At 45.6% G+C, this 10,477-nt stretch overlaps 1 protein-coding gene across 1 annotated transcript; it reads right to left on the bottom strand.

Moving 5' to 3' along the window:
* Positions 1 to 979: 979 nt before the first annotated feature.
* Positions 980 to 9,985, bottom strand: LOC128408655 (killer cell lectin-like receptor subfamily B member 1B allele A). Its single transcript, XM_053378639.1, has 6 exons — positions 9,895 to 9,985; positions 8,424 to 8,522; positions 7,135 to 7,251; positions 3,625 to 3,782; positions 2,575 to 2,690; positions 980 to 1,979 (listed from the first exon to the last, which is right to left on the bottom strand). The coding sequence occupies exons 1-6, from the start codon at positions 9,983 to 9,985 to the stop codon at positions 1,856 to 1,858; spliced, it is 705 nt and encodes a 234-aa protein (XP_053234614.1). The 3' UTR covers positions 980 to 1,855.
* Between the last annotated feature and the right edge of the window lie 492 nt (positions 9,986 to 10,477).

The following is a 10,477-nucleotide window of genomic DNA, read 5'->3' as shown; positions in this document are numbered from 1 at the left end:
AGCTGTGGAGCCATCCCAGCCTTCACAGTTCTGATTTCTGCTTGCTATGTTGCCTAATGACCAACAGCATAACCCATTCTTAGGATGGCACTCTCTCCAAGGTCCAGAAATCCCATTCCTGCCACAGGACCAAGTCTTCAGTCTGGCCTCCCTCTTCAGGAACCTAGATCTTGAACCAGGAATCTTCCTATGGGTGGAAGATGATGGCAAACAGAGCTGAGATAGATTGGTTTGATCACACAACACAGTCCGCCCCTATTGAAGACGCATGAATAGACAGCTGCCAAATCACTCCTCCAGCCTCTCAGAAAATGGAAATGCCGGGATTTGGCCTTGTGATTGGCAGTGAAAAACCCACAGCACTGTGCCCTGATAGATATGGCAATCCTTTTATTTAAATTATACTCATACTCCCTTTTGTACCGTGTGTTTCTCAAAGCAGTTATGTCTGGCCACTGGGTGGGCAGAAACGTGGACATATTTGAAGGAAATAAAGTTCTTGATTTAATCCACTTTTTAATTCCTCATATAAATATTTACCTTGGACTTGCAACAGAAGGGTTTGTCTTCTTTGATCTATGATTGGTTGAAATCTATGCACCACAAAGCCTTCTCATCCTCTATTTGGAAATACACTTTTATGGTTGATTCCTCAACAGGTGAAACAACCCCTTAACTGGCAAAAGACTGACAGAATAATAGACCTTTTCTGAAACTGAGAACCAAATTCAGCTATGAATGAAAAGGTGCACTCCCTGACCAATGCTCAGATAAAAGGAGGAGGAGGAGAACAGCCACACAGGAAATGTGGCCTCTGAACACTTGGCCACTTCTCAGAATTTCTGCTATGCTCTTTACAATGGAAAATGTAATAGTTTTTCATTTCCCGAAACGGTGGTGAGGCAAAGACACGGAGTGTTCAACAGAACTCTTAGCTTGCTGTCTTGTGGTTTCATTTATTTATTTATTTATTTTTTAAAAGGAGTGACATTACACATATTATCTGAAACCGGGGGCGGGGGGGAGTGTAAAATAAAGATACTTGCTTTGGGAGAAAATATGCAGTCCTGGCATAGAGTAAAATCTGATAAGGGTGGTAAGGAGTGGGTGGCACTGTGGTCTAAACCACTGAGCCCCTTGGACTTGCCGATCAGAAGGTCGGCGGTTCAAATCCCCGCGATGGGGTGAGCTCCCGTTGCTCAGTCCCAGCTTCTGCCAACCTAGCAGTTCGAAGCACGCCAGTGCAAGTAGATAAATAGGTACCGCTGCGACAGGAAGGTAAATGGCATTTCAGTGCGCTCTGGTTTCCATCTCGGTGCCCTGTTGCTCCAGAAATGGTTTAGTCATGTTGGCCACATGACCCAGAAAACTGTCTGTGGACAAACGCCGGCTCCCACGGCCTGAAAGCGAGATGAACGCTGCAAACCCATAGTCGCCTTTGACAGGACTTAACCGCCCGGGGTCCTTTATCTTTACCTTTACCTAATATCTGGTGAACTTCCCTTTGCTTTTGACTTCAGATTCTTCACTTATTTCCATTATAATAGTATTACATTAATAGAAAGCAATGATAGGGAACTCAAAGGAACTGACAAACTGACGGGCTTTGTTCCAATATAGCAAAAGTTTGAATTTTATGACAGTTGCCTATTTGGGGCATAAAACCTTACCCATAATACACAAGTTATTACTAGGGCTTTTGGCTTCCTGCCATAAGTCGGTTAAGGAGCATCCTGGCAACTGCAGACTATTCTGGGCTGCAGGCGATCTTGCAAGCTGCACAAGAAGTCAGGGGCCAACTCATTGTTCAGAATGAGATGGTTTCTTACTTCCAACACTTGGCTCCATTTTGTGCTTATATCTGGAAAGCTGCTTTCATGCACATCCAATTAGATAAAGTACTACAAGCGTTAGAATTAACACTATTTCGCCTTATCAACCCACAGCTGTTTACTTTAGCAGGGTCCGATACTGTAAACCTGCAAAATAAAGGAAATGATTTGTTGTTGCTTTAAAAAAAAAAAACGAGAGAGAGAAGACTGTGTCATTCAGTATCAGGATACTGATTTCATTCTCACATCAAAACCTTTCTCTTCATGCCAAGAGGTGAGCTATTTATCCTTAGCTGACTGACATGAAGCTGATTGACATCCAATGTCCTTTTAAAATGTATTGGGGAGAAGGGGGCGGGGCTCTTGGGCTGCTTTTATAAAAATGTATTTTGTGTTTTTATATTGTGATTTTAAGTTGTAACTGTATTGAGACCTGTGGGTATAGGGCGGTGTATAAATTTAATAAAAATAATACCAACAGACGTCACCAGATGCCTCTTGGGACAGATGAAAACTTATACTTTGGCATCAGTAAAGGCATCTCTTTTATTTATATTGGTAGTTCATAGTTTTATTTATATTTGTGTATGCATTGATCTGAAGGTTGTTGTTAAGGCCTCCCTTTTCTTTTTATTTCTGTGCTTTATTTACATCACTAGGTCTATGCTTCTTTGCTAACATGTAAATCAATTAAAAAATAAAAAATTACAGAAATCATCTGTGCACACCTAGAACTACTCACAGTTCTTCTTTGAAGGGGGATCCATCAACCCATTCCCAGGTCCACTCTTCAGAGAGTTTGGCTGCTTTGAGTCCCAACCAATACGAGGTTTTCTTTGTCAAATTCTTTATGATTGCCTATAATGGAACAGACAAGGATGTTGCCAGGGCTTTTCTTTCAGCTGGAACTTGCCGGAACTCAGTTCTGGCACCTCTCAGGTGGGCACCGTTACCATTATAAGAAAACAAGGGAGGTCTTCATGGTGAGTTCTGGCTCCTGTTTTTCTAGAAAAATAGCACTGGATGCTGCCATTCTGACCATTGTATTAACAGCTCATGCTCAGTTCCATCAGCTTCATTTCTATGGAGCTCTTCATTGCTCCACATCCTGCTCCTTAGCCATCTTCAACTGACCCGGGTGGAAATCTTTTTAGCTGAGTAAAGGAGGGGATCCCCTACTTCTGTATGTGTGTATAAGGACCTTCTGTACAAATAAATGCATTTTAACTAATGCGTATTTAATATTGTGGAGATGTGTATCTGATTTCAGCAGTGGCTGGCTAAAGCAGCTTTTAGGCCAAGGCAGGATTGACAGCAAGGCTCAAGGGATTGGATGGATGGATTGCAATTTAAGTGCATTTTTTTGCTACTTTTTATACACACCATTGGAGGGTGAAGAGAATGAAATCTGAACCAGGAAGTCCATATTTCAAATTTCACCTCTGCCATAACATGAACACACTAGGTGGCCTTAAGCAAGCTACTCTCTGAGCCTCTAGCCTTCCAACTGCACTATTGAACATAATAATACTGAGCATTTAAAAAGGTTGCTATAAGGATTACAATTGGATCATGCATGTAAAGCCCTCTGAACACTTACAAGATCTATACAAATGTCATTGAGCAAAGTTACATGTGCTGTTGAGGAATAAAGCATCCTGACGGATGGTTAGGACTTATGGGAGCTGAAGTCCAACAACTGAAGGACCACAGGTCCCACAGAAGCCTCTTGTGGGCTTTGCTTCAACTGGATCCCTGTTGGCTAGACATTTCTCATAAGCTGCATATTTACCATCTCCTGCTGGTCCCGAATCACAAGCAGGGTGGAGTTCTTTCCTCTGCAGTCCTCTTGGCTCTCAGCCCAGGTTGTTATAGCTTGAGAGATCCAGTAGCAGATGTCCCTGTGCAGTTCCCAGTCCTTGGGGCATACTTTGCAGTTTGGGGCATCCTCTAGTGGTACAGAGGGAAAGCAAGAGGCAGAATATTTCCATGCATAAATGGATGCTCTTATTTTTCCCCTGAGGGGAGAATCTGAGAATTTATTGCATATTACAAAATGTCTCATTGCAAAGGGGAGCTTTATTTATTTCAGTAAATTAATATCCTTCCCTTCTTCCCAGGAGTTTTGAGTAACGTGTAGAATCCCAAACGGTCTCAGATACTAGTTAAACATTTCCCTCTCTTTTGAGAGGAAACTACATCAAAACCTGACTTCATGCTGCCTTTGTGATGCTGCAAGACTGCGTGAGGAGGAAATGCACCTGGGGCCAACACCCCTCTGGCCCTCCCACGCAATGCCACTACTGATGAACTCAGCGTGTGAAGAGGCTAAGCTGGTTGCTCTAGCCTGGCTGCATGACACTCACAAGCTAATCTTGTGCTCCTATACCAATAATTTATGAACTTCCACCACTTTGGAACTAAACTAAGTTTTACTGCCTGTGCAACCTTTCTGAGTGGTATATGGAAAAGAACGTGAACCTGACCTTAAGGAGTTTGTAAGTAAATTATTTCTAACATACTAAACGTGATCTTTTCCTATGCTGAGGGAAGACAGAACTTTTTTAGAACGCAGTTGGAAAGACATATTTTCGAGGTCTAACAGCCTTTATTTCCAGACTTTACTTTGCCCCAAACTTGGATCTGGGCACCCAGGAATTTCCCTTTCTATATACCGTATTTTTCGCACTATAGGACGCACTTTTCCCCCTCCAAAAATGAAGGGGAAATGTGTGTGCGTCCTATGGTGCGAATGCAGGCTTTCGCTGAAGCCTGGAGAGCGAGAGGGGTCGGTGCACAGGCTTCAGGAGAGCCCCACCGCCAGCCCCACAAGCTCGGGGGAGAGCGGGGAGGCGGAACGCCGCCATCCCGCTGTCCCCCGACTTGGCTAGAAGGCTGGCGGGGGGGAGAAGCCTGCTTCTCCCCGTCGCCAGCCCCGCAAACTCGGGGGACAGCGGGAGAGGCGCAGCGCGCCATTCCGCTGTCCCCCGACTTGGCTAGAAGGCTGGCGGGGGGAGAAGCCGGCTCCTCCCCGTCGCCAGCCCTGCAAACTCGGGGGACAGCGGGAGAGGCGCAGCGCGCCCTTCCCGCTGTCCCCCGACTTGGCTAGAAGGCTGGCGACGGGGAGAAGCCGGCTCCTCCCCGTCGCCAGCCCTGCAAACTCGAGGGACAGCGGGAGAGGCGCAGCGCGCCCTTCCCGCTGTCCCCCGACTTGGCTAGAAGGCTGGCGACGAGGAGAAGCCGGCTCCTCCCCGTCGCCAGCCCTGCAAACTCGGGGGACAGCGGGAGAGGCGCAGCGCGCCCTTCCCGCTGTCCCCCGACTTGGCTAGAAGGCTGGCGACGGGGAGAAGCCGGCTCCTCCCCGTCGCCAGCCCTGCAAACTCGGGAGACAGCGGGAGAGGCACAGCGCGCCCTTCCCGCTGTCCCCCGACTTGGCTAGAAGGCTGGCGACGGGGAGAAGCCTGCTCCTCCCCGTCTCCAGCCCCGCAAACTCAGGAGACAGCGGGAGAGGCGCAGCGCGCCATCCCGCTGTCTCCCGACATGGTTTGGAGGCTGGCGGAGGGCTTCCTCCTCCCCCAGCCCCGCAAGCTCCCAGAGCAATGCCAAAGCTGCGCGCAGCTTCGGCATGGCTCTGGGTCCCGTTCTGGGGGAGGGGGAAGCTCAGGCTTCCCCCGCCCCAGCCCCGCGCCTGGCGGGGGGGGAATAAATTTTTTCCCCTTTATTCCCCCCCCCAAAATCTAGGTGCGTCCTATGGACCGGTGCGTCCAATCGTGCGAAAAATACGGTACCGTATTTTTCGCCCTATAGGACGCACTTTTTCCCCTCCAAAAATGAAGGGGAAATGTGTGTGCGTCCTATGGGGTGAATGCAGGCTTTCGCTGAAGCCTGGAGAGCGAGAGGAGTCGGTGCGCACTGACACTTCTTGCTCTCCAGGATTCAGGAAGCTCCGCGCAACCCTCCGGAGCCCGGCGTGGAGCCACGCTGGGCTCCCAAGGGTTGCGCGGAGCTGCCTGCGCTCCAGGGCTTCACACAGCTCTCTGCAAGCCTGGGGAGACCGGCGCAGCTCCCTAGGCTTGCGGATAGCAGGCTGTTCTGGGGGCTGGGTTCGGGGGAAGCTCGGGCTTCCCCTGCGCCAGCCCCGTGCCTGGGGGAGAAATAAAAAATTTTTTCTTTATTTCCCCCCCAAAAAAACTAGGTGCATCCTATGGGGCGGTGCGTCCTATGGGGCGAAAAATACGGTATATCATGTTTTAACTTGTAGCAACAGTTTCAACATTCCTCAGTTCCAATTCTTCAGTTTCATCCGCCAAAGCAATCATCCCATCCTGCTTTCCAAAGGAAAGTTAAGTGGCCTCCACACCTGCTTCCTCTTACTACCGTTGAGTGTGTGTGTGTGTGTGTGGCTGTGCCTTCAGATCTGTTTTTGACATGTGTGTGTGTGTGTGTAACTGTTTAAGAAACCACCCTCTGGTCTTCCATGTCCAGTGCTGCACCTAGTGAGCCCAGGGAGGGAGAGCAGGCTAGAGTTGTGCTGAACTTTACACCCTCTATCACATCTTACACCTTGTTTGCATGCTCCTTATCTGTATGTTGTGTGTTAGTTTAATAAGGCTTAGGGTTATTTAGTGCATATTGTGACTGAGCTACCCCCACTGATGTTAATGGTTACGTATTATTGCTGAACTATTCCCACAGAAGTGCTGAAATGTGTATGTTTTGATTGTGTGCGCGCTTAATAAATATCCCCATTTTTAAAAGCTGTGTGAGTGAGAGTTACTAGGGAAATCTGCCAAGATACACTATTGCCAACATTGAAAAATCCTAATTCACAAGACTCCTAGAACGTGCATAAGTGAAACATTTGTCGACTGTGGAGAGTTGCTAACACACATCTGGGAAAGGACTGACCATAGGCCGGTGAACCTAGCAGCCCTTCTGACCAGGACATAACTAGAAGCACACTGGCCTTTACATAGAAGGCAGCACTATGTGAACATCCCATTGGTGCTATCCTGGGGTTTGTGGGTTAATGAAGCCTGCAAGGTTCTTTCCATTACAGAGATATGAAAAGACATTTGTAAACCACGGCATAATCGCTTAGGCTGAGAATTAATTTGAGCAGCCCTTCTAGGAGGATGCAGAAGTCAATACATCTGAATTCTGTGTCATGTTTTAAAAGTAAAACTTTTAAATGGTGTTTTAATAGTAAATCTCATTCGGAAGATGGAAGTGGCTGACGTCCAGACAGTGTTTCTGGTACACATACACAAAGCACGAGTCATCCATGAGTGGCTGAGGTTACCTGTTCTGCTGTGGCTTGGAGAGATGCACATATAGCGTTTCAGCTGCAGCTTAAATTCAGAGTCAGTGGTGCTGGAGCTGGTAGTGGTGTCCTCTGCTCTTTCTTTAGGCTGCAAAACTAAATACATTTTATAGTGTTGCGTTGTTATGGGTAACTGTTGGGATACAGTTTGTTTTTCTTGCACAGGAAAAGAAACATAGCCATTTTGTTTTGTTACATAGGTAAAGGAATAGGGACCCCTGACCATTAGGTCCAGTCGTGATTGACTCTGGGGTTGCGGCCCTCATCTCGCTTTATTGGCCGAGGGAGCCGGCGTACAGCTTCCGGGTCATGTGGCCAGCATGACTAAGCCGCTTCTGGCGAACCAGAGCAGCGCACAGAAACGCGGTTTACCTTCCCACCGGAGCGGTGCCTATTTATCTACTTGCACTGGCGTGCTTTTGAACTGCTGACCTTCTGATCGGCAAGTCCTAGGCTCTGTGGTTTAACCCACAGTGCCACCCGTGTCCCTGTTTTGTTACATAGCCAAATGTAATTCATGAAGGCATAGGGTACATATGTTTGGCACCTTGTGACTTGTCATCAAATGATGAAGAATCCTGCTGTTAGGACAAAACAAGCAGGGCATCAAGGAGCATTCTTAGGAATATTAAAATATTCCAGCAGGCATCTGGTTGGCCACAGTGAGAACAGGATGCTGGACTAGATGATCCAGCAAGCTTTTTTATATTCTTCTGTGGTAACAGAAGCCGCCTAGCATGTTGGCCTGGCAGGTTACGGTCACAGTTGGATCTGAAACTGTAGTTTTTATCCAACTGAATTCACTGGATTTTATTTCTGATCCTTGTAAATACGCAAAGGATCGCAGTTTGTGTGTGTGCATGTTTTCTTTGCTGCTTTGTTTGTTGTTGTGTGCGTTTTTTCATATTGTTTATTGTTATGCTATCTTTACGTGCATGGTTTTCGCAAATTAACCGGAACATTTTGGACAAATGGAATACAAATCCGTTTCTTAAATAAATAAATACATAAATATTTTTTAAATGCCCACACTATTTTCTGTTCACCAACTGTGTTACGGTGCCTTTGATGAAAAGCAGAGTAACAGTAGCCTTCCAGCATGGTCAGCGTTTACTGGACTGTGCCAGAAAACGTTATTTGTATTCACACTCTCAGGCTGCAATCCTATTCCCACCTGGGAGCAAACGCTACTAAATTCAATGGGGGTTGACTTGCACAGGATTGCAAATATTCTTGAAGAAACCAACATTAAGCACTCAGTTACTCACCCAAAACTATCAACGTTAGTACAGCCAGAATGAGGAGGAGAATCACAGCGCAGGCAGTTCCAAGAGCAACGCGAAGGCCCTGTGTATACTTATGGTCATCTGTAAGGATTAAAAGTTGATAAAAGAACTATGCTTTTTGGTGTAAAGAGATTGTAACTGATGCTGGTGTGACATTATGAAGGCCTTGGCCCTGGTCGAGGCCAGTCTAATCTCCCTGGGGCCTGGGACATCCAGGGTGTTATTATTTCTGACCGTAAGGTCCTCCGCAGGGCAGACCAGGAGAGGCAGTCCCATAGGTACGAGGGTCCTAGGCCATATAGGTCTTTAAAGGTCAAAACCAGCACCTTAAACATGATCCTGTACTCCACCGGGAGCCAGTGCAGCAGGTATAGCACTGGGTGAATGTGATCCCATGGCAAGGACCCCGTAAGGAGTCTCGCCGCAGCATTCTGCACCCGCTGGAGTTTCTGGGTCAGCTTCAAGGGCAGCCCCACCTAGAGTGAGTTAAATGATATATAATGAATTGAAAAAGATGTTTAAAATAATATTTGTTGAGGGGGGAAAAAGCAGAAGCTTTTCTTTTGGGAATTATAGTGACGGAACTACCCAAACTGTATAGAAATTTATTCATGTATGTGACTACAGTGGCAAGAATGTGATTTGCCCAAAAATGGAAAGAAGAAGAAGTCCTGATGAAAGCAGAATGTATACAAAAACTTACGGGATACGCAGAAACAGGAAAACTTACTGGAAATATAAGAAATCAAGATAACAAACTTTTTTGAAAAAAGAATGGAAATGGTTTATTGAATATTTACAAAATGTAAACAGATAAGAACATTGGCAGGATTATTGTAATGACCTGTGGTTTTATACAAGTATGCACTTAAAGTAGATGAATAAATGATTAAGTTAAGTTAATTTGGAATATGCAGAAAATACTAAAAATATAAAATAATTAAGGACCCACAGAAAGAAGGAAGTCGAGTTTCAAAATGTTAAAATGATTGTAAAATTATTGAAATGTAGAAAATTGAGGATTATAAATAATTTTTTTTAATGAACTGGATCGTTCTGGAGACAAAGCTTGCATTCCATCACTGAGCCCTTTCCTAAATACATGAAGGAAAATAATACTTTCATTAGCCTCCCTTGCTTCCAATTATTTTTATTAGGTGGCTTCAAGGTTATAGAATTATGCAAAGGAGAGGAAAAAATAAACCCCTTTCTAGTCTCTCCATACTGTTCATGTATTGTAAACCTCTAGCATGTCCACCCTTTGTAGTAAAATTTAATTTTCTAAAATAAAAGAAGGATGCATCAGTCTGAAGACTATCCAGGCAACTACATTGGGCAGCAAGGATTTAGCAGAGACCCACAAGACACACCTGAGGACCTCAGATTCTGCAACCCGCCTGCAGATTAATTACCCTACACAAAAGAAAAATACATGAATAAGTGAGCCACTTACTGGAGTTCCTGCCAGGACGTGGCATCGGAATTCTTGAACAGGAAGGCATTTCCCGAATGTTTAGGTCTGCATATGCTATTTCCCCAGCCATGTGCAGAGAAAGCTGAATGTGAAATGAAGGAAGGAAGCTGAGCTACAGCAACAGGAGCTGCAGAGGCGAATGTTCGACTCCAAGCGACAGTGACTAGCACGCTCAGCATCACAGGGTCCAAGTGGTCTCTGTCAAAGTTTTTTTTAGACTTCCTTTTCTCATAAGAATCAATTGGTTGAGACCAGTGAGTGCATCTCTGTTTAAATTACAACTGCACCAGCGTATTTGGCCACTGACTCCACCCAATTCTGCAGGTGCCTGCACAGAGTTGCTTCTTTGCCAGAAACTGCACTTGCTGGCATCCTGTGACCCCTTTAGGTTTGGGGACTGGGGATTTGCCATCTGGTATTCTTGAGGACTAGTAACCCACTTTTATTTAATTAACCTTGTGCCTTTTAACTGATTGATTCAATCCACAATACATTTGTTCATTGTTTTATAGGTGTCTTTTGAGATATTGAATTTTCAAGTTAAATGTTGACACCCAGTCTT

The sequence above is a fragment of the Podarcis raffonei genome, chromosome 2 (assembly GCF_027172205.1).
Source record: "Podarcis raffonei isolate rPodRaf1 chromosome 2, rPodRaf1.pri, whole genome shotgun sequence".
Lineage (NCBI taxonomy): Eukaryota > Metazoa > Chordata > Lepidosauria > Squamata > Lacertidae > Podarcis > Podarcis raffonei.
This window is presented reverse-complemented; position numbering and strand designations above follow the sequence as displayed.

Excerpts from the sequence above, each read along its gene's own strand:
- LOC128408655 (XM_053378639.1), bottom strand. The coding sequence starts at position 9,985 with ATGGCTGGGGAAATAGCATATGCAGACCTAAACATTCGGGAAATGCCT. Across the intron at positions 8,523-9,894 it reads ACGTCCTGGCAGGAACTCCA|ATGACCATAAGTATACACAG; the intron begins GTAAGTGGCTCA and ends TAATCCTTACAG. Across the intron at positions 1,980-2,574 it reads TCCCCCTTCAAAGAAGAACT|GTTTACAGTATCGGACCCTG; the intron begins GTGAGTAGTTCT and ends TTTATTTTGCAG.